We start from the raw sequence: 24858 nt of genomic DNA, 5'->3' as shown, positions 1-24858 counted from the left end.
CCATCCATGTGCATTCTGCAAGGATAAGGATTATTGTCTCTTTTGTTCACTGATATGCTCTTGATATCTGTAACAGTGTTAGGTACACAGTTAAATGTTTGTTAAATATGATGAATGAAAGAACAGAGCCCAGAGGGCTTCATGGAGTGCCCTGCTCAGTTTGGGTTGGGAGTATCTGGGGTTAGAGGAACAGGGGGCAAGCAGCTCATGAACTTGGGTAGCCATTGTGGTCAGGCAAGTAAATGACACCAGCTAAGTCAGTTGTACAATATAAATAAGATTTATAGAAAAGCTTCATACCTTTAAGCTTTTATAGAAAAGCCCCATGAATATAAATAAGATTTATAGAAAAGCTCCATACCTCCAACTGTCATTGAACAAGAGTTGTGGAAGCGAGAAGAGGTTTTTGGTTTCGGTTTTTGCTCTTACGTTAGAGACTCTGTTCTGACAAATGTAAAGCTCTTGCAAGATATCTGTAGCAATCAAATCCAATGCTTGTGATAAGGGGAACATGGGTCTCCTTAGCGCAAATCATTCTCCTCAGTGGGGAGTAGGATGTTGACTCTCTTTGGCCAGATAGTGAATCCTAAACTTGATAGAGCTGTGCTAACCGACTTATGGGACTTGGAGAAAGAAATTAGAGTTCCATCTTGATTCCCAGGGTCTCCCAAGTCAGAAACCTCAGATGCTTCTCTCTTGTTTTTCTGCTATTGATACAGAGAACAGAAGGTGGAGAAAAAAGTTTTTTAAGGAGGTGTGTTTAGGAATGAGAATATTTAGTTGTTTCTATTAACTAGAGCAACCTGATTCACTAGACTGAAGTTGTTTGATTGTGGGGCCTGTGTTTTATTATAAATATATGTTTAGTGCCTAGAATATTGCCAGCCACATAAGAGAAAGAATGAATAAATAATAGAACATTTATGTGGGCTATATTTACTTGGAGCTGTATTAATACTTCTGATAGTAATAGTTTTAATATAGGATGTCTTTACATAAGCTTGCTTCTTAAGATAGTCTGTAATAATTTGTGGTTATCATTTTTGGAAAGAATCACACCTGTAATCTTAGTACTTTGGGAGGCCAAGGCAGGTGTATTGCTTTAGCCCAAGAGTTTGAGTCCAGCCTGGGCAATATAATGAAACCTCATCTCTGTAGAAAAATACAAAAATTAGTTGGGTGTAAGTTGGCAAATGCCTATATTTCCAACTACTGGGGAGGCTGAGGAGAGAGGATCCCTTGAGCCCAGAAAGTTGAGGCTGCAGTGAGCCATGATCATACAGTGAGCCCCCAACCTATTCCAGCCTGGGAGACAAAGTGAGACCCTGTCTCGAAAAAGAAAAAAAAAAAAATCAGGTTTCAACTAAAATACACATACCAATAATGGGTACATATATAGAACTAGAAGTTATATTCTTCTATGTCCAGTGGCAGGAGGAAAAGATCTCTTTGAGCACAGAGGTGATGTGAGGGACCATGTAGCACCAAGCCAAAGGCTTTTAGAGATGCAATGCTGATATGCATCCTCAGGTAACATGTGAACCCTGTGTCTACCGATGAAGCTAGGCGTGTCAATACAGCTTGTCAGCGATGAGCTCCAAGTTGGAAGTTCAGGAGTCTCCCTGTGGGTAGATTTTCCAGAGTGTAAGGGCTTCAGCTGGCCCTGGAAACAGAGAACAGTCCTCCTGGTGACCAGCATTTCTTCCCGGACCTGACACGGAGCTTTCAGACACTGTCCCTACAAAGCTGTGATGTGACCTGCTGGAGCAAGACTCCAAATTTGGACACATGGTGCCAGTAGGGTTATAAAATGATGGTGACATGAGAGAGTTTGGATCAGAGAATCCATTCAGGACCCAAAGCTTATATGTGGGACTTCTCATGATGCCTGAGCTGCTGAAATCCAGGGCGCTCTGAGCCTGCAAGATGACTCTATCATTCTCTACACTGAAGAAATAGCAAGAAATAGAAATAGCAAACATGCTAGTGCAGTGCTTTAGAGAACCAGCACGTTAATGTTGTCCAAGACAGGGGAGTTTATATTTGTTTCTCTAGCACAGGACAAGCTTTATTTGAAAGTTATGTAGGAGATAATGTTGGCGGGAACCCCTTGCACCCCCAAAGTAATCGTTTTTCTTCCACCCTGTTTTCCAGCATGGGCTACTGCATCCTTTTTGTGCACGGACTGAGCAAGCTCTGCACTTGGCTGAATCGATGTGGGGCCACCTCCCTGATTGTGTCCACCGTGTTGCTGCTGCTGCTTTTCTCTTGGAAAACTGTGAAACAGAATGAAATCTGGCTGTCAAGAGAGTCCCTATTCAGGTATGACTAGACAGATCAAAGTAAATATCTTCCTGTTTATTTCTTTGCTTACAAATTGTTTCCAAACAAATGAGGTAACATGGACCTGGCAGTATTTACTAAGGAAAATTGTCTGTAATAAAGTTTTAAATGGAAGATGTGATTTTATGTGGGGTTTTAACTTTAGATTTTAAAAATGATATATAAAACTTAACATGAGCATTTTAAAAATTATATATAAGACTTAACGTGAGCTCATTTTAGTGAATTTATGGAAAGAAGGGCTCCTGGGAAAGTTTTTGAGTCTGTGAATTCAGATGGAAACAGTTTTAATGATGAGCGGGGCTGTAAAATCTGCTATAAACAAAATGAAACCGATAAGCCTAATTTCATTGTTCAGTCAGGTGCATGCGAAAGGTGAGCACATAGCCAGAGGGAAGAGAAATGCAGTAGCTTTCTTTAGAATATTCCAGCATGCTACATTGTGATCTGTGACCTAGTTGCTTTATTTTGAACATTAATTTTGAACATTCTTTGAGACTGCCATTCATGATGCTGTGTTTCTGGGGCTTAGCCTCACTAAACGCCGCAGCCCTGGAGACCTTCACCTGGCACTCTTGGCACTGCCACACCTGACACCCAAACGATATTTTCCCAGTCCCCCAGGAATCCCCAGTCTAGGCCTCTTCTAAGCTTCTGTCCTCACTTACGACCTAATCGGTCAATTTAGTCAGCATGATGTTTACTGGGTTCCCTGAATAGCTGGTACGCAACACTTTTTCTTTGGGGGCAAACAATTGAGGCGGAGCTGATACCACTTAAAAGGGGAAACTGCTGGAAGACGCTAGGAAAGCACACAGAATTGAAGGGAAGCGAAGAACGCGCATGCCCGAGACAGGAACGAGGCATCTGGACAATCCGTCTTGAGTACCCTCTCAGAAACAAACAGGTAAACAACACCAGTTTTTTGAATCTACACATCAAAGTCCTAGGAAAAGAAAGTTTTCTGGGCGAACATAAGATTAGGTAACATGCCTGCCCCTTATCCCTAGCAGAACACTGAGATGACTGATCTGACCGAGAAGCCTCCTCCGAGTTCCGTGGAGGGAGTTAAGGCAGGCAGAGCCTCTTGGGATTCCACCCAGGCTTCTCAAAGTGAGGCAAAAGGGAATTTCCCAGCAGGAAATCCAAGCACTGTAAGAAGCAGGAATAGTCTCTGGGCTGCCAAAAATAAACGAACGAGTAAATGAACAAATACGAGGTTTGCTGTACTCTTCTACTATTTTAAAATAATGTATTTTATTTTGTGTTATATTTTTTAAAATGTTAAATTGCCAAATATATACTTGGCAATTTAACATTTCTTAAAAATATAAAACAAAAAGTCAGTTTGGCATGCATATCCTATTATTTTATTTATTGTTACGTATCATTGTCATGATCGTTGTTATGATCCTTTCAGCATGTATCGTAGGGAGCTGTTGCAATAGAGATGTTTTTGTGTGGATTTTTAAAAATGCATCTTTTTTTTTTCCACACAGATCTGCAAAATTACTCTTCAGTATCAGATTCTGTTAAGTCTCTGTCATACCCTTTCTATTAAACATGATTCTCACAGACCACAACAGACTCATTTCTTCCTTCTACCTCATGCTAACTAAAGTCATTCTGTAAACACAGGGGTATTGAAGTTCAGTAATATAACTTCCTCCGAGTCTCTGTTGGTGTAATTTTTTCTTCCTTTCTCTTTCAATAGTCAGAGCTTTTATGAGAAACTTTAAAACAATTCTGCCCTGTGTTAAACCATTTGCCTGAATAAAGGTATTAACAGTGGTTGTATTTTCTAGTGATGTTGACTGCTTAATCAGAGTAACTTTGGGAATGGATTTTGGCAGGCTTAGTACTCAAACCCTTTACAGCTGATCTCAATGATGTAGAAAAAGAAAAGATAGCTGGCCTTGCATCCGGAGCTTCTATTCTTTTAGATGGAAGTATGTAGTATCTTATCAATTGATGTCTGAAACACAACCACATATGTGCTTAAAGATATTTTGTGACTGAATAGGCCTTTGGTGGTCAAATGGAATTTTGTATAATGTGCAAATCAAAGCTCTTGATATATTTTTAGAAATCTTTGCCTATTATCATTTATCTATGTCCTGAGAAAACTTTTAAGAATCTGAGACTTTAAAAGACTATTAAGACTGTTCTTAGCCAGGTTTGGTGGCACATACCTGTAATCCCAGCTACTCGGAGGCTGAAGCAGGAGAATTTCTTGACCCCAGGAGGTGGAGGTTGCAGTGAGCTGAGATGGGGCCATTGCACTCCAGCCTGGGCAATAAGAGCAAAACTCTGTCTGAAAAAAAAAAAAAAAAAAAAAAAGACTCTTCTTTTTCCTTCAAGGCCAGAACAGATGTTTTTATGAATTCATCTGTGCTAAGTAATGTTCAGATCAGTCAAACAAACATTTACTGAGAATCCATGAGGCATGCTGAGGTTAGTGGTTGAGTGTGGGGTCTAGAGTTAGACTTTCTGGCTCTGCTCCAAGTTCTACCATTGGATAGCTGTGTGACCTTAGGCAAGTTACTAAACCACTCTGTACCTTAGTTTCTTCATTTTACAATCTAGAATACTGGTTTTTGTCTCCTGAATATAGTATAAGAATAAAATAATATGTGAAAGATACATAGGACAGTTTCTGGCATGTGGGCAACACTGTGAAAGGTTTTCAGATTATTACTGTGCAGTGTGTTCTAGGATGAAAGAGAAGGAGAATGTGCACAGAGAGCTGAGACTCTGCATGGGAGGCAGACACATGAGCACATTTCATTATAATCTAGTGTCAAACTCAGGGCACTATGTAAGTACAGGCAGGTGGATAGGTGACTAAGACCAACTCAGGCCGTCAAGGGTCATTCTCTTGCAGGTCTGAGCTGAGTATTAAAAGAGGAGTAAAACCTAAATTAGCCATAATGGCCCAAAACAGGAGCTGTCTGAGTTGGGGAAGAAAAATTTGCAATAATTCTAGAGATGGTGATGCCCTTGTCAGAGACTCCATCTTTCCCCTCTGCTCCAGAAAATAAACCCATAGACCATTCCTAAAACGTATGGCCTCACTCAGTCCTCTCTAATTAGCTGAGATGGTTTTGCCTGGCCATTCCATGAGCAATCTTACAGAATATCTTAACATAGAACTTTGTGTTGGAGAACAAATTTTGTCAAGCTCTAGCCTTTCCAGCTGCGGCCTCCTTTCACACAAAAGATCCCAATGTGTGATGTACTTTTAGGAGATACAGATAGTGTTCCTGCACAGTTTTATACAGATACAATGTTCCTACACAGTTTTATTTAATTTATTTATTTATTTTCGGGACAAAGTCTTACTCTGTCACCCAGGTTGGAGTGCAGTGGTGTGATCATGGCTCACTGCAGCCTTGACGTCCCAGACTCAAGCAGTCTTCTCACCTCAGCCAACCAAGAAGATGGGACTGTAGGCGTTTGCCACCACACCTGGTTAATATTTTTTGTGTGTGATTTGTAGAGACCAGTTATCACTATGTTGCCCAGGGTGGTCTCTACTCCTCGGCCTCCTAGAGTACTGGGATTACAGACATGAGCCACTGTGCTTGGCCAAAACTTTGTTTTTCTATCAGCAAGAACCATATACATAAAAAGCACAAGAACCCAGCACTCGTGCCTCATCAGAAATGTGGACAAGGTAAATTGTCTAAGCTGAAATGGCCTTTACAGAAGCCAAGATTTGAACCCAAATATGGCATAAAAGTCAAGGGGTGCATAAACTTTGCCATACCTATATTTTACATTGTTTTTCACCTAAGCTAGCTCAAGTATAAATAGAGAGAAAGATGATCATAGTTGCAAGGCATGTTTTAATTCTTAAAATAAGAAACTGTTTTATGTCCTGACCTGGTAGGTAGATCACTGCATAACTCTGGTTGGGCCTAGTAACAGCCCAGAACTCTACATTGGTTTAAAGTAAATAAATGCCATAATAACATGATTTGATTAGATTGAACCATCTTCCCTGTCTTAATCTTCAATATCCCTAGAAAGACAGAGACAAACTTATTTCCTTTTGCATCCAGCTCAGGATCTCTCTAAATCCCATTCTTGAACTGTTTAATTGATCCACAGACCAGCAATTAACCATTTATGGCCTAGATCATCTTCCTATTCTGTAGGAAAAACAGTAGTTCTCTCTCCTCTGAATTGCTGAGACAAAGAGTTTAGAATACCTCCCAGGGAAAAGAATATAAATCAGGTACTGACAGATTTGTTTGTAAAGGCCAGATAGCAAATATTTTAAGCTTTGTGAGTCATACAGTCTTTTTTGCAACTATTTAGCTCTGATGTTGTCTTGGGGAAAAGACTAAAGACAAAATGTAAACACATGGACACATTCGTGACCCACAGGCTGTGGTTTTGCTTGCCAATCATATAAACATTGTGATAGTGAAACTCTAATGGTACGTCAGTCTTATGGTGCTGATTTGGTGGTTAAGCATCAAATGTTGATCAACTTCAGGATTGATTCTGACCATTTATTGGCCTTGGCTGAAACATCTGCTCAACTATTTATTGGGTCTGTAACCTCACAAAAAGGTCTTAATCTCTCTGAGCTTCAGTTTCCTGATCTGTAATATGGGAGGCACAGTAATACTATCTATTTGATAGGTTACAGCAAGGACTAAAGGAAATGATCCATGGAAACTGGTGTTTAGCCCAGCATTTTATTTAAAGTAAGCATTCCATAACTACTGTCCATCCTGTGTGTGGCATTATCAAATCTCAGGTCAAGGCAGGGCTCAAAACTGAGGAGAGTCACAAATTCTTATTTCCTTTTTGCTAATCTCTGACTGAACACTATTAATATTTTTATCATGTTTGTTTTATAATTGGGAATTCAGGGATGGTCCTCCTGACCTATTGTCCAATGATGCCAACAAAACAAATTGATGTTCTAAAATCTTGGAGATAACACCTGATCAAAGTAGATTTTGTTATTTATCAAGTCTTCCGCAGTAAGAGGCGTGAGAGAAATATGTGAAATGCATGAATTTAAAATTCTGAGTAGAAAGGGAGATGTTTATTCACTGTTGTAATTATTAACAGGATTTTGGATTCAGCCATATAATTTATGAACATTATATTTCCCTGTGGAATAAATATGGGCAAAGCTGGATGTTTCCATGATAATAACTAGAAGTATGAAATTGGAGCATCAAAAAAGCCAACAGGGAGACTATTCCTGGAGGGCAGAGTGACCTGTCCAGTTAAGTTCCAGGGAAAATGTTGCCTTTGGCTTGTTTATTTTCCTTTTTTCCACAAACTGTTCATTGTGAACTGAGAGCCTAGAAAAACATAGCAGAAAAGTATCACAGAGAGAACATAAAGGTCAAAAACAGCAATGGGAAAAAGCAGTGTGTTCTTAGGATTTGAGTGACTCCACCCACTTCTGTTTGCCTGTTAGGAACATTATTACTTCCTCCTGCCATCATGAAACAATGCCCTGATCTCAGCAAGGACCATGTTTCCATGGGCCCAATTGTCTATACCTCCGGTGAGACGTAAATCAGAATTACTGTGTTAATCACACAGAGGAAAGGATCAATTTCAGTAAATATGCCAGTCGTATTCATTGCTATAATCATGGTTATCTTCAAAACTTACTGCTACTATGCACTATTTAGTTCTAGATAGAAAAAGTCAGAAATTTTCCTTAATAGAAATTTGATTAGTGAAGCCATTGCTAACACGTTTACCTGGATCTTGCTGATATGACTAAATTTAGGTTGGATGCTGTTATTGAAAAATTATATTAAAATCCTAGCTATCTGTCATACATTTTAGTTACTTTTTAACATTCAAATAAGGAGATTTTTTTAAACCATAAAGGTATCGTAAATGAAAGATAGTGTTAGTGTTTTAGCACCCACCCCCAAAAAGAACTATCCACAATCTATATAGGAAATGCCTTTGGCTGTTTTAGAAATGCAATACTGTCACTTATGACTGGACCACTGCTCCTCTCTGAGGCTTGGCTCTATCCTCTTGAAAATGAGAGGAAGACAAAGGGAGTGAACTTGTCACCAGGGATCCTCCTGTTCTGTGTAGTGCGAGGATTCTGATTCCATTTAGCACAGGTTCTCATAAGGCCATAAGGAGTGTAGGCAGCAAAGACACAGATACACAAACGGGACTGCATCAAACTAAAAAACTTCTACACAGCAAAGGAAACAAGCAAAAAACTGAAAAGACAGCCTGTGGATTGGGATGAAATATTGGTAAACTGTGTGTCAACGAGGGCTTGATATCCAAAATATGTAGGCAACCCATACAACTAAATTGCAAAACAAAACCCACAACTATATGATTAAAATTGGGCAAAGGACCTGAATAGACATCTTTGAAAGGAAGACAAGCAAATGGTCAATAGGTATATGAATAGTGCTCAGCATCACTAATCATCAGGGAAATGCAGGTCAAATCCACAGTGACATACTACCCCACACCTGTTACAATGGCTATTATCAAAAACACAAGAGATAACGAGTGTTGGGGAGGATATAGAGACAAGGGAACCTTTGTACATTGTGGATGGGAATGTAAATTTGTACAGTCATTATGCACAACAATATGGAGGGTCCTCAAGAAATTAAAAATACAGCTACTTAGGAGGCTGAGGCAGGAGAATTACCTGAACCCAGGAGGCGGAGGTTGCGTTGAGCCGAGATCGCGCCATTGCACTCCAGCCTGGGTAACAAGAGCGAAACTCCGTCTCAAAAAAAAAAAAAAAAAAAGAAATTAAAAATACAATTATCATGTAATCCAGCAATCCTTCCTCTGGGTATTTACCCAATGGAAATGTAATCAGTCTCTCAAAGAGATATCTGCACTCCCATGTTCACTGTGGTGCGTTTTAAATCTCTGATGTGGCTGTATGTAGATATGGGGTCTGCTGCTTTCAGATGATCTGTTGCTTTCAGCTTGTCATCTGGCTTCGCAGGTGCCCATCAGATCCCTCCTCTGGAGAGATCCTCAAACTCCCAGCCTGTGGATTTTAGTGGGGTGGTCTTTGCTAGGTGTTCAGGGGCTGTTATTTCAACAAAAGCTCAACAAAAGTTAAATTATCCTAACACACTTCCCCAACAGGCTTTAACACATTCTATGGAATTCTCCTATTAATCTGACCTTTAAGTTAAAAATTAAATGTAAATATGTAATCTGAGAGAGTTAGTGCATTAAAGTACAACTGCCCAGAAACTAGGCTCATCCTGATGTCCTTCTCTCTCATCAGTTGTCTGCCTGTCCGTTTAATCCAAAATAAGTTGCAGGCGTCTTGTTTTGTTTTGTTTTCAAATAGCCTTCAAACCCATCTGTCTATATTTTATCATTCCCTCTACCACCTTCCTTCAAGTGACGGAACAGAAACTCTAGAACCAAGCTCCTTGGGTCCGAGTCCCACCCCTGTCACTTGCCAGCTGTGTGATCGTGTGCACCTTGTTTCTGAGGCAGCTACAAATGACATAGCAATCCCTTCCTGCTCCCACCTCTCCTTGTATCATCTTCAAATTGTTGATGTCACCCTAGGCAGATGGGCCCCAGGGTAGACAAGCATCAAGCAGAACGTAAACCCGGTAGGCACAGCCACTCAGTGGCATTTGGACAGCCTTACTCTTGCTGCTGACTTGTGAACAGTATGCCCTGCCTCATGATTAAGAGCTTGGGCTTCAGTGATTGATACAGACTGAATCTTTGCATCCCTTCAAATTCATGTATTGAAGCTGTAGCCTCCAGTTTCACTGTATCTGGATGTAGGGACTGTGAGAAAGTGATGAGGGTTAAATGTGGTCACAAGGGTGAGACCGTAATCCAGTAGGGGTGGAGCCCATATAAAATGAGGAAGAGACACCAGAGCTTTGTCCGTCTGTGTGCAAACACCATGGAAGGCCATATGGGTCACAGCCAGAATGCGATCATCTGCGAGGCAGGAAGAGAGCCCTCTTAAGAAACCAAATCAGCCATAACTTTGATCTTGAACTTCTAGCCTCCAGAACTGTGAGAAATAAATGCCTGTTGTTTAAGCCACCCAGTCTATAGGTTTTGTGCTTTGTCGTGGTAGCCTGAGCAGACTAGTACACTGATCATTTAAACAAGGTTTTTAATGTCTCTGAGCAAAGCCTCATTTTCTTACCTGTAGAATAATTACATCTGCGTATAATTTTTTTAAAAACTGGCCCAGGCTTAGTATAGGAAAAGGTTAATTTTCAGCAAAACTTATTGGTAGGGAGGCCAGTCTATAGTGATCCTTTTTGTAATTATTTATTTTAGTAGACAATCAAAATATTTTTTTTAAAAAAAGAAGGAAATCTTTAAGTGAATGAATGAAGGGTGGAAGGAAAAAAACGAATTGATGCAAACATGCAGGGCTGTTCTCCAAAGAATCAGCCATCACCATGTCCTGCCACCTGCCCCCTCTGCCTCCTGGATGTCTCCTGAATCCTTCCGTACCTCCCCATGGCCCCTGCTGAAGTTATGACTATTCTCTGTTTTTCTTTCATCTCCTTTCTGCTCCATTCCTATCCACTCCGTTTCCCTCTTCTCTTCTCTCTGAAGTTCCTCAGCAGCCCCCCATGAGGTCTCCATGCACTGCATCTAGAAGACTGCTCAGTCCTTCTCACTTGTTACCCTGTCCTTTACATCTCTGTTGGAGACTCTGCGCTGATTCCCTGCTACTCTTCAGATAACCCCTCAGAAGTCTCCAGTGTGATTCACAGGGCCCACTAGATTCTCTCCACTCTCAGACTTAGCCTTTGATGGTCCAGCCACTCTGAATTTCTTCCAGTCCCTCTGAAGCCCCATGCTCTGTTTTCTCGGGGCCCTCTGCATAGGACATTCTGCTGCCTCTTCCTCCAGAGGCTAACATCATTTCTTCGTATCCTTAAAGTCTCAGCTTCACCATCACTGCCTCCTGGAAGCCTCCTCTGATCCCATTCTGGGGTAAGCATACTGTGCTTTCTTGATAACCCTGCTCACCTATTGTTACACGTCATTTTGTAGTCCCCTCCACTTACTTCTTCACCCTCGTAAGCTCCTTGCAGGCAGGGACTTTAGCCATGTTGTATCCCCAGCGCCTGGCACAGTGTGTGGTACTGAAGGGACTCTATCACTGTATCTGGATATAGGGCCTGTGAGAAAGTGATGAGAGTTAAGTGTGGTCACAATGGTGAGGCCCTGATCCAGTAGGGGTGGTGCCCATATAAAATGAGGAAGAGGCATCAGAGCTTTGTCTGTCTGTGTGCACACCCCGATTAGAAACAACTGTAGCATTTACTTCAGCTTAGAGAAATGCTTGCACACTGATTTCATCAAGCCATCTCACTTCTGAAATTTATCCTTTTTCGTGATTCTGCTTGGACCTACTTTGACTTTTGCCTTTTTTCCACCACTTTCATTCATTCAGATTATTTGAGGGCCTGGCATGTCATAATTATCTCAAATAAGCCTGACTCTTACCACCCTCCGTTGTTGAGTAACTAACAATGCACACTCCCAGATCTGGAATGTGTTTTTGTTTCAACACAGCACACCTGAGAACTGTGCAATACCAAGGAGGCAGTGATGACCTTGTAGATGGGAGAGGAATGGCCGAGAGTCTAACCAGTTGCATGGGTTTTCACATCGAAGGAAACAAGAACGGTGGGAGAGAATAAAGGGAAAGAAGACAGAGAATAGACACTGCATGCTGCATCTCATGTTTTGCAGAGCACGTGGTAGTTATGAGCTGTTCTCATCTTATGAAAACCATTAAATCTTTTCTGTCTCTGGTTCTTTATTGTGCACTCTGAGGTTGCTTAGGCTATTCCATCAAGTCTCCATGAAAAAGAAGTCTGCTCTGGAGACAGGTGCAAAAGGAAGAAAGGGCTGGCCTAATGCTGCAGTTCTCCCTAGAAGGAAGAGTGTTAGTCATCAGCCTCGGCAGGGCCTCACTGTGCAGCAGCCCCAGTGTGGGTGCATCTTCTGCTCCCTGCACCCTAAATTAGAAAAGCCAGACTGGCCTGTTAATGGCAAGGTTGTGTATGTGTCTTGCTGTACAGTGTGCTCTCAGGTCTACCACTGGGCCCTGCTACACTCCCAAAAGAAAGCCTCAAAAAGAGCGACAGAGTCGCACCCAGGCTCCAGCTGTGTCTCTGGTACATCAAAGTCCCTATGTTTACATGCTGAGGGCATTTTGTTCATACACAGTTAGCATGTTTGTTCAGCTATGCATAACAGTATACTGCCTTCATGGTTTTCTATAGAAAACAATGTTTAATAAATTATATAATTCATAAATTTTGGAAGCCTTATTTTAGGTTACAATACCTTATTCTTAGAATACAATGGACATTTCAAATACAGATTCATGAGACTGAGTAAAACATAAAGGAATCTGACAATAATATTCTTGGTTGTTTTTTGAACAATTTGTTTATTTTAGGTCTGGAGTTCAAACTCTGCCCCACAATGCCAAGGTTCATTACAACTATGCCAATTTCCTGAAGGACCAAGGTCGGAACAAAGAAGCCATCTACCACTACAGAACAGCCCTCAAGTAAGCGGTGTGCAGGGAGGGTGTTGGCCTTTGTGCTTTAAAAATGGTTGTTTATTTCACTTGTCCCTCCCCCTATGTGGAGGGGGTGGTTGTTTGGGGTGGGCTAGCTCTTGGACTCTGAGTCTTTTGGCTAAGTATTCAAGTCTGCTATTAATGCAGTAACTCTACCTTGCATCTGACTCTTGGTGTTTTCTTGTACAAGTTTTCTTTGCTACACATTACACAATGAACTGTTGAAGAATATATATATATATATATATATATATATATATATATATATGCACACACACACACACACACACACACACATGCAAACAAGAGTTGGTTGTCAAAAACATACCGGTAAGTTCTCATGATGTTATTGCAATGAATTTTAATGGTATGCATGTAGAAAGCCCTGGACATCTCATGCCTGAAAGTATTTATATGAAAACATTTGAGTATAGAAATGAAATGCCCTGAAAGTTGTATTAAATAGAAAGATGATAAGACAATTGATTACTATGTTGGGGATACATTAACATTGTGTGTGTGTGTGTTTGTGCGTGTGTGTATTAACATTCTCCTTATAGTCTTCCAATGGAAGAGAGAATACTAAACATATCCTTAGATACGGCTTCAAGAGAAACTAAAAATTTGAGTTCTTCCTTACTAGCAGCAATCTGCTCTTATCAGAAGTGGGAAGTACCCAACCAGCCAGTTATAGCAGCTGTTTGGGTACTTCCGCTTCAGGCTCTCTTTTGAATTGTAGCTCTGACTTTCAAGATGGTTTCCTCTCAAACATCCCAGATAATAAATGTACTTGATCTTCAACACATGGAGACATAACAACTAAATATAGCCTGGCAATCTCCAATTATGGACAAAATAAAGCAAGGTGAATCCTCTCTTTTATTGAATACCGTGATGCTCATAGAAACCTTTTGAAGATGTTTTCATACCTCCACAGATTGGCTGCCTACCTGTGATTGAATTTTCTGAAACCGTTTCACTTTGGAATATGTTTAAAACATCTACCAACCAAATCATGCATTTCACTAAAGTGTCTACTAGGATTGTCACAAGGCTTATTTTCACAGTCAGTGTCCTTATGTTTATACAGGCATATTGCTTATCAATCAAAATCTTTTAGACTTTAGGACCTGTTACTTAATATTTAATACAGAAAATATGGCAGAATTTTTTTTTTTTGAGGCTGGAGTGCAGTGGCACAATCTTGGCTTAATGCAACCTCCACCTCCCAGGTTTAAGCGATTCTTCTGCCTCAGCCTCTCACATAGCTGGGATTGCAGATGTGCACCATCAAACTCGACCAAATTTTGTATTTTAGTAAAGATAGGGTTTCACCATGTTGACCAGTCTGGTCTCAAACTCCTGACTTCAAGTGATCTGCCCACCTTGGCCTCCCAAAGTGCTGGGATTAGAGGCCTGAGCCACCCCACCCATCCTAATTCAGCAGAAGTTTTAAACCATATGTATCAAGTTTGCTATCAAATATTTTCCCAAATAGTACAAGAAATATAAGTTCCAGAGGAATCATTGTATCAAAGCTTTTTGTTGAAGAATAGAAGATTTTTATTATAGAATAGAAGGTAGTTTTAAGATTTAATCAAGAATTCTATTCTTTCATTAGATGACAGTTTCCAAAATGTTCATAATGCTTATCTCTGGTGGGTGAGATTATAGATTAATTTTTTTCTTTATATTTTCTTGTGTGTTCCAGATGTTCCAACAATGAACATCTATTCCTTGTGCAATGAGGAAATGTCATTTTAAAAAAGGCATATTCCTTCAAGGGTATATATAAAGTATATTTTGGCTTCAATAATTAATTAACATTTAACAATTTTCGATGGCATTCTTGAAGGGAAGAAAAGGGCAGTAGGTTTGCCTGAAACGTACATGATTGGTAGGAAGTGTATCAGTATCTTTTTAATTGAATTTATTATAACAGACTATATTCTGTCAAGTTCAAACAGAAAAATAAGGCAGACCCTCAGGCACAGCTTGGAGCAAAGGTATAAATTAAACAAAATTCTCTGGCAGTTGATTTTACAGAGTTATAGTAGCTGGTTGGGTACTTCCACTTCTTTACTGTGAAACAATACAAATAAATGTTTGCTTCAGCAACTGTGCCTCTGGAAGAAATATGTCCCTTGAGATATGGGGAAAAACAATTAAAGCTATAAATATATAGTAATTAGTGAAACAGTTTATGCTCTCAGACTAGATTCAAAATACCTCTGGTTTAAAATATCATCATTTTCATGTGGATAACTCTGTGACGAATTTTCAACGGATGTGGGTATTTTTGTTTTGTTTTGTTTTTTAAAGAAATAAATTGTCACTCTTTGTATTAGAGGGAAAAGGAAAATACCAGAGCTGTTCATCATTTTGATGATTATTTATCCTTGGTGACTGGAAGATTGCCCTTAGTTTGATGTTGCTATTTCTTGGTGGAAGTTGCTGAGACAGGGATTCCTCTCCCTCCCAGCTGCTCCACCTCTACTTCAACTTCAGAGGATCTGATGTTTTCCATATTTGCACACAGCAAGAAAGAGAGTGATTAGGGAAATGCAAGGTTAAAGGCGCTATTATCTGAAATCAATTCCAGCAATTATCCATTACTGCTTTAATGACTGAATAGCTCTCAAAGGCAATGGGGAAATTAATCATAAAGGTTGTACCTGTACCAGTCTCTTTTTGGCTGGCTTACAGTGCTAAAAATAGCACTATAATAAGTTAGTGATAATGTATGGCATGAATATTCTGTTTCTTTTCAACTTTTTTTGTTTTTTGAATAATGTAGAAGTATCACTGGCTTCTTTCTCTTTACCTCATTTATAATATTTCTGTAGTATAAGGGAAATCTCCCCTGGAAAATACTGCATCTAAGATCATGTATTCGGTTTAAGATCCAAATCATCAAAGAAAAATGTCAAAACTCATTTCTTAAATCCTCAACAAACACAAATGTTAACTGTGCTTTGCTGTGAGGGGCAGCTCTCACATTTATACCTGCTACAGTAATGTAAAGCTTAGGATTCTCTATGTTGGAGATTCAGAAAACCACTAGCAGATCTGCCATATGTCTCCAGAGCTCTCTGACCATTCAGTTAACCTAGAGAAGGTTTCCAACATTCCACCTTGTGTGATGGGAGTAGAAAGTCCAGAGATCATCTAACAATTCAGCCCTTTCAACACAAAAACTCCCAAGAAATGCATCAGCTAATAAGCCCCAAAAGAGAAATAGTGATGCTCCCTGAATAAAGTGAAGATATTGATGTATACTTTCCATGTGTGTACTTTATTGAATAGTTTAAAAAGTCAGTTAAAAGTGGAGAATCATAAAACAAATTAAGCAAACTGTTATTTTATTTCCCCCTGAAATTTCAAATGTACGTCCATTCACCAATCTTCTGATGTCACATCAAGTCCTTCTCTTTAAGAATCTTCTGATTAGAATCTGCAAAAGCCACCTCCATAATTCATTCCTATGAGTATCAGTTTTGATATTTAAAATTGGAATAAAAATGTAAAATTTGCAAAATAATTTGAGTAGACAGATTTTTCTGATTTTTCTCCTCCAGTCTTTTACAATTATTTCACTCACATCTAATTCAACAGTGATTTTTTTGAACATTTTCAAAATATTTACTTATTTTCCATAGAAACAACTCCCTTTGTCTATGGCCATACGACCCTGAATGTGCCTGATCTCATCTAATCTCAGAAGCTAAGCAAGGTCGGGCCTGGTTAGTACTTGGATGGGAGAAACAAATCCTTTTCACACTTAAATTTTATCAGTTGGCAAGACCAGGCTCTTTTCTCCTGGTATAACTAAATTTTGCATTGTGCTCTTAATGTTCTCATACAAACGAAATCTCCATTCACTATTTAATTGCCTAACACATAGGAAGGAATAGAACTAAAATCTTTCTTATTAGAATGTTTAGTGTATAACATAGAGACTTGTTATGATAATAGTGCCTTTTGATATAATTCTTTGCATTCCCTCCTGTGTGGATCACAGGAACTTTGTAAGGGCATTGCATTAGACTGCAATACGTGTATGTAGACAAAGAAAGTAATAATGGATTGAGTACCAAAGAAACTATCATTAGAATCTATTAAATAAATAAACTATCATTTGAAGCTAAATAAATCTAAGCATGTCTAATTAACCACTGTTCGCTGATGTCTTGAGTATATCAGTAAGACTACTTTATTTTAATTTCTTTTAATAATGCTGCTTATAAAACTATTTTCTGTCATGTTCAAACAGAAAAAATAAGGCAGACCCTAAGGCACAGCTTGGGGTGAAGTTCGAACATGTTTTAAAAATGAGGAGTCAATGAGTATTTTAGAAAGTCCTCCACACAGCCTATTTTAAGTGAACATTTAAGATAACTCTCTCATGACTACAGGTGGACTTGGAAACCAGCTGCCGTTTATTTCTGGAAGGAACTAAAATTTCAATACCATTTGTTAGCCATATTTAACAAATGGAGATGTGTTCTTCAGCTGGTGTGGTATTTTCATGTATAAAAGTTCAAATATGCTTTCTAATATCACAAGTAGACATGAAATTATTTTTGTTTCTTCTTGATGAAATTACTTTCTCACTATATATATATGCTGTGTTACTTAAATTTGGCAGTTTTATTCATAAGTTCAAGAAATTAAACATTATTTCATTTGTTTTAAAAAAAACCCTAGAATTTAAATCACATTGTGGCTATACTTATGAACTCAATTTCAAAATGAAATCTCCATAATTTATTTTCAGAAATGTTTCACTCTCTGTGGCTACCTTTTGTCTGCTTTAGACCACTTGTTCATTTTAAAAACTCTCTTATGTCTGGTTCCCCAGAAAATAGAATCCAAGGCAGAGCTTTGCAAGCAGGAAGTTTGTTAAGGAGCACCCTCAGGAACACCAGGGCAGCAGGAGAGAGATGTTGGGTAGAAGGCAGTTCCAACAGAGGCCTCAGCTGATCCCACGGGGAACTCTGGAACTGGGATGTCCCCTTAGAGGTATCATGAATGGTGGCAAGAGATTTACCTCTATACTCTCCTTTCAACCAAGTGCTGCATCCGGAACAGGAGTGTAGCCTTGGGGAGGCAACTCCCAGAGCCTGAGAGCAATGCCCAGAGAGAAGCTGGACTCTGAGCTGTTGGCAGCCAACACCCCTAGCAGCTGGGGATATACGAATTTCAGCCTTAAAGGAAGACTCGGGATGGTGCAAGACAGCACCCACCACAACAGCTGGAATTTCTTGTATAAGTAAATAATGACATGTTTAGCAAAATTGGGTTGAGGTTTTCTGTTAAAAATGAGGTTAGATAAGCTGCCTACCTCATAGGGTTGGAGGATTACAGGATAATCTATATAAAAGGCTTCAAGCAATATCCTTAAGCAATGCAGGCAATGGCACCCTCAGTAAATATGACTGACACACACAGAATCCAGCCACCTCCTTCCACCTCCACTGCCCTCCTGCCTGTCACCTAGACTTTGGCACTGTGCTCCTAACTGGTGTCATCGTTTTCATCTTTGTCCTGCTTCCCTTCAGTCAGTTCTCAATGCAGCAGCCCTAGGGATTTCCAGTAGCAGCAATCTGGAGCTGAGAAGGCTCCAGCCACCCCCACCTCACTCACAGGGAAGGGGGGACCCTGCAGCAGCCTTCATGCACACCCTGCACCACCTGGCCCCTTACTTCCCTGAACCACCCCCTGCTGCTCTTCTTGCTTACTCAGCTCCAGCCACAACAGGCTGCAGACACATGCATGCCAGCCATGTCACCTTCCTGTTTCAGGGGTTCTGTGCTCTGTTCTCTCCTCCCAGAACCCTTTCCCCCTTACCTCAATGGCTGCCTCCCTGGCACCCTTCAGCACTCCTCACACATGTCATCATCTCCATGGGGCCTCCCCGGGCCACCCCACAGAGGAGCGCAAGCACCACCTGTGTCCCCTGTTCCCTACCTTTGCTTCATTTTTCTCCATCTATCACCCTCCCCTATACTCACCTATTGTTCAATTAATCGTCTGTGTCCCTCCTCTCCCTGGTAAACCACATGAAACCAGAAATCATTGTCCTTATCCCCAGCATGGAGGAGAGAGCCAGGAACATAGCACTGAGTAAATATTTGTTGAGTGGAACAATGCTACATATAAACATCTTTATACTGTGGTTTTTTATTTTTGTTTTTGAGATGGAGGCTCACTCTGTCACCCAGGCTGGAGTGCAGTGGTAAGATCTCAGCTCACGGCTGTCTCGGCCTCCAGAGTTCAAGCGATTCTCCTGCCTCAGGCTCCCAAGTAACTGGGATTACAGGCACCTGCCACCACGTCTGGCTAATTTTTGTATTTTTAGTAGAGACAGGGTTTTACCATGTTGACCAGGCTGGTTTTGAACTCCTGACCTTATGTGATCTGCCTGTCTTGACCTCCCAAAGTTCTGGGATTACAGGCATGAGCCACTGCACCTGGCCTTACACTGTGTTTTTAAAGTATGTGAATTACCTAGAATTTTTAAAAAGGTAACTGAGGTACAATGTAAAATCTAAATGCCATCAGTAGCAGAAGATCCTAAATTACTTCTATCTTTTCCTCTTGGGTGCCAGACTGGCAAGATGTAGACTTGTAATGGATACTTTTATGTCAGCTTGGATGGGACAAGATACCCAGATATTTGGTAAAACATTATTCTAGATGTTCCTACAAAGGTACTTCTTGGATGAGATTAACATTTAAATCAGTAGACTTTGAGTAAAGCAGATTATCCTCCAGAATGTGGGTGGGCCTCATCCATCCTGTTGAAGGCCTTAACAGAAAAAGACAGACTTCCCTGGAAGGAGAGGAAATCCTGCCCACAGACTGCCTTCTGGATGCTTACTGCAGCTCTTCCCTAGGTCTCAGCCTGCCAGCCTACCCTGCAGATTTTGGACTTGCCAGCCTCCACAATTATGAGAGCCAGTTCTTAAGATAAATCTCTCCGTAAATGTAAATATACACATCCTATTGCTTCTGTTTCTCTGGAGAACCCCGACTGATTCAGATTTTCCTCTCTTAACTACCCTGCTCATTTTTTGCCCCCTAGGCTGATCTCTTCTTTCCTGCTCAAGATTCCATAATTCCCAGTTTCTCAGAGATCTTATTTATAATCCTCTGTTTAAATCCGTTGCTTCCCGTCCTTCACCTGGCATCTTCCCATTAATATTTAAATATTCTCGAGTTGCTCCTACCACCATCAAACAAACAAACACAGGAGCCTCTCTGAATCGCTTGTTTTCCTCCTCCTGCATTCATCTGTGTACTTCCTTATCTCCATCCTACTTATCAAGTGTCAAAACTTCCCAGAAAGTTGTACTGTCTTCCTCATTTTCTCTCATTACTCACTCAGCTACATTCTGGCATCAGCTCCCTCCCCACCCCTGAAACTCCTCCCCCCAAAGTCACCAGCTACCTCCATGCAGATAAATCCAATGGACTGTGCTTGAGCATCAAATCACGTGACTCTTAGCAGGAGGTGACTTTGTTGACCACTCCCTCCTCTCTAAAGTAATTCTTTCTTAGCATCTGTGGCACCATGCTGTCTTGCTTCTTCTGCTCTTTCTTTAGACTGTCCTGTCTCCACCAACCCTTCATGGGTGAGTTCTCAGTACCCTCTCCTCCTTCCCTACACCTTCTTCTCTTCTCAAACGTTGCTTTCTAAGGGGTTTCTTCAGGCCCAAAGGCTTCAGTTAGCATCTATGTATATGCTGGCTGACCCTCAAATCTATGACTTCACCATCATCTTTCCCCTGATGATCTACCCAGCTGAACATTTCCACAAATTGCCCCCTGCACCTCAAACTCAACTGGCCATCTTCTTCCCAAAACCTGCTCCTTGTCCTTTATGTTTCTCCTTTCCATTCTGTGCTTCAGCCAGAATAAAATCCTTTCAGTTTCTCAAGTTCTGTTTGGTTTTGCTTTCCCTGTTTGGAACCGTTTCCTTCCTCTCCCTGCTCTTGCCCCTCCCTTGCACTCTCAGTCCCCTCCGTTGCTGCCCCTCGCAGTAAAGCATCACTGCTCCTGGAAAAAACCTTGGTGATGCTTGTGGCGCCACTCACTTGCCCTCCTACAAAATGCTCTTCTCAGCTCCAGCTCAGCTTTACTGCTCTGTCTGCTCTCTTTACAGTGCCTTAGAGTCTGTTGGTCTTCCTGTCTTCCTTCTACCACAGTTCTTGAGGGCAAGGACAGCTTTCTCTTTACTGCTGTGTGCCCATAGCAGACAGCCTGGCACACTGTACATGCTTCATAAGTGTCTGTGAAAAGAAAGACTGGACAAACACAATGCATCAGCCTCTTATCACAGGGCCCTTGGAGTCAGAGGACAACTCCTTAAGGACAAGCAGTGTCAATGGCAGGGCTGTTGATATTTTACATCACAACTTTCCTTTATGCAGAACTGTTGTATGCATTGCAAGATGCTTCACACCCCTAGCTCCTGACCATTATCTACCAGGAGTGCTCCCCAGTTCCCGCAGTGGATATTCAAAATGTACTCACTCTCCTCCCCACTCCTTATGATCTCCTTCCTTGGCAGTTATTAATTAGGAATACAGACACACTTTTCCTGCCCACCATTGTCTCTTCTCTGAGAGAATTCATCAACCAGAGTGCACTCATGCCCGAAAGTGTTAGTGCAACAAGGATCCCAGGTGTGCATCGATCTGTCACACAGGAACCACACAGGATTTTGAATGTCCTTATAACCTTGGATATAGCTTTTTCAATTACACGTGTCTGAATTATACAATTCCATTTGGTGTTGAGCATATTGGAAAAACTTGGAGGAAATTGCTCTGGTGCCTATGGGGATCGTTTGCTTCAGATGATGGATTGGCAGGCTTTGGAGGGAGTGTTTGATAAAAACATTCCTACATTCTTAAAATGGAGAGGGTTATTTGTCCTTCACATCTGAGAACTCTCAGTATAGGAGAAGCAGATGGATATAGAATGACTTGAGTGTTCACTAGGTTAGTGATGAAGAAATAATGGATTTAATTTTGACTGATGGGAGCAAGTTGAAAGCTCTCAGCAACAGTGAAGAGAGTGATTTTTCAGAGGATAAAAAATCCATGGGAGGAAGGAGAACTGGCTGCTTCAGCGTTACATGGGTTCATTAGGGCTACAGAGGGAGCCAGTTAAACCACCCAGAGGTCCTGCAGCTGACACCAAAATGTTAAATGTATGTAGTGTAACAGGTGTGATGATGAATATTTTTATACTCACCATCTTATTTGTTCATGTAGAAGCCCATTTGTTCATAGAGAAGGTCAATATATTATTAAGCTTACTTTTTTAGAGAAAGCAACTAAGCCACAGACATAAATCCAAAAATCACATAACAAGAATGCTTCCCATGGCTTCTGACTCCAAATCTAGTTATTTTTCCACTCCACCAAAACGGTTTACTATCCATCCTGCCACAAAAAAACAAAGTTCACCCTAAGCCTCTGAGAAAGGTTAATTATGTTCACCATTTCTATTTAAAGGAACAGAGAAATACTTAATTCAGTAAACTTCCCAACCTCTAGCAGTAAATTCTCAGGAATCAGATTCAGCCATTTAAAATGATTCATTTCCTAAGGGCACTCAAGAGCCATGGCTTTACTCTACCTAGTCTTGGGAAATTGACTGGGAGGAGTCCTTTTAGATCACTGTTGGAGGTCATCCATTGTACAGGTCAGATGATTTAGCTGGCCCCTCTTGGAGAGCATGTCACATTTCCCTGAATTGCATTTGAGGCTTTTTCCCAAGGCTATCTGTAGTGGATCAGAAGTACAGTGTAAGATAAAAGTGGTAGGACTTGTTTGCTAGGTGTTAATGGTAATTTCAAACAGTTAAACAAGCAGACCAATAAAATGATCAGCTTTATTCAAGTGCTGTTTAGTAACATGATGACTTAAATTGCCACAGACTAATATGGTTGAAAATAACACTATCAACTCCTGAAATGAAGATTATTTTGTAGATTTTTCAGTCCAGTGGAATTCAGGTTCTGTGGTGGAATGCTTTTCTCAGTCATGTTTTTCTTTTTGACTCTTATTTTCTCAACAGGAAATAAAAAATAAACATCTGACCTTAGCTTAGTTAACCTCAAATAAATTAATGTGTGGTATGAAAATCAGACAAGTATACACACCCTAAAAATAAATCAGGGTGTGTATACTCTGAAAGGAAATTGCAAACTAGAGCACATCATTCAAAATTTTTTGAACAATTAAATGCCATATAAGGCACTCAGATAATGAAAAGCAAACAGCATTCTTAACTTTGGAACACATTGTACAAAATTTCAAGTAAATAACTGACATAAAATTCAAAACTAGATTTTATTCACATACAGCTTATGTCTGTGGCCCTGTAGTTGAGGTGAAAGCCTAAGAAGGTAAATCAGAAAGCATGTATGTACATCTTACACACTTACTGAGTGTTGTCAATCCCAAATAGCTTTCTATAACACTGTGCTTTTCAGAGATACCATGATTATTTCTTATGGCAGAAAACACATTATTCGCAGTGAAGATTCTAAGTAGCCAAGCTTTCTGGTTATTGAGTTTATTTCACTTCTGCCACTGAGAACTAGTTCCTATAAGATCATAGCTGAATGATTTAGCCAAAGAAATAAGAAGATGGAAAGGAGAATTATTCCAAATGGAAGCTGTAATTTGTAGCAGTATGTTTATTTGCTGAATGTTGAATGACAAATGAAGTTTGAAAACAGATTTACAGGAGCCAGCTGCCTTCCTAACACTTAGGAACACAAGTGCTTCTGAGGTGTCTTTTCTTTTCTTTAAAAGATGGGGTTTCACAGTCTCCCGGGCTGGAGTGCAGTGACACCATCATGGCGCCCCACAGCCTCAAACTCCTAGGCTCAAATGAATGAGATGGCTTTTTTCATAATCTGTTATTTACTTAATTTCTCCATTTCTCTTTCCTTGACTATAAAATAAATGCTATGGTAATTCTACTTAAGGAATTTTGAAGGGTAAATGAGGCAATGTCTGAGAAAGCACTTTACACATGTAATATTTACACATCCTGGGTCCTCTGGAACTCATTTTCTTTTGTCCTGCCTTCTATGTTTTGGCTTAGACAAGTGTTCCTTCCCAGGGACTTTCTCCTATGAACATGCTGACGCTTATTCTTCAGACATAAGATGAGAGGAATAACGTCCTTGACTGCCTGCTCTATTAATTCTACTTAAGGAAATGCTACTAGATAAAAATTAAGCACCCCTAAAATGCTTAAATGGATATTATGTTTATCCAGAAACTAAACTACCCAATGCTTGAACATGAATTTTTCTTCAGCTCATAGAACCACATCTTTCTATGTAAGTGTTTAGTTTTGGTTTTTTATTTTTATCTTTTATTTTTTGGTAGATACAGGGTTTTGCCATGTTGCCCAGACTGGTCTCAAACTCCCAAATCCATCAAGCCTTGACCTCCCAAAGTGTTGGGATTACAGGCATGAGCCACCTCACCCGGCCCCATACACTTCTTCTTTAATGAGGAAATAATAAGCTTCCTTGTACCCCAGAACAGTTGGACAGTCTAACTTATTTTCTTTATAATACATTTTTAAAATTAGAGTCATCAAAATAATAATAAACAGCAAAAGAATCCTCATAAACAATACAAATGTTAAAGAATACTGTGAGAAGGAAAATCCAGTGAGTGTTCTTACAAACAAGCCTGAAGAAACAGGCCTGAAAAATCACCACTGTTCCAGTTCAGCACATCTTTTGTTGAGGTTTTCTGCATGGGGAAGGGAATAACCACTATCAGGACATTTGTAAAACATACCTGTAGAAGTCAAAGTCAAGATGGACTTAATTTATTCTGACAATTGATGTAGCAACATACTCATCTCTTAAATTATTCATCTTTCCA

General features: G+C 40.2%; 1 protein-coding gene across 2 annotated transcripts in view; it reads left to right on the top strand.

Moving 5' to 3' along the window:
- The window catches only part of TMTC1 (transmembrane O-mannosyltransferase targeting cadherins 1), a 273230-nt gene that overhangs the window by 187233 nt on the left and 61139 nt on the right, over positions 1-24858 (top strand). For both annotated transcript variants that reach the window (XM_039472167.2, XM_010337431.3), the window contains 2 exons: positions 2155-2322; positions 12803-12916. In XM_039472167.2, the coding sequence (XP_039328101.1) occupies positions 2155-2322; positions 12803-12916 (282 nt within the window). The remainder of the gene's footprint in view (positions 1-2154; positions 2323-12802; positions 12917-24858) is intronic.

The sequence above is a fragment of the Saimiri boliviensis genome, chromosome 7 (assembly GCF_048565385.1).
Source record: "Saimiri boliviensis isolate mSaiBol1 chromosome 7, mSaiBol1.pri, whole genome shotgun sequence".
Lineage (NCBI taxonomy): Eukaryota > Metazoa > Chordata > Mammalia > Primates > Cebidae > Saimiri > Saimiri boliviensis.
Note: the sequence above shows the minus strand (reverse complement) of the source record. Positions and strands in the feature narration are given on the sequence as shown.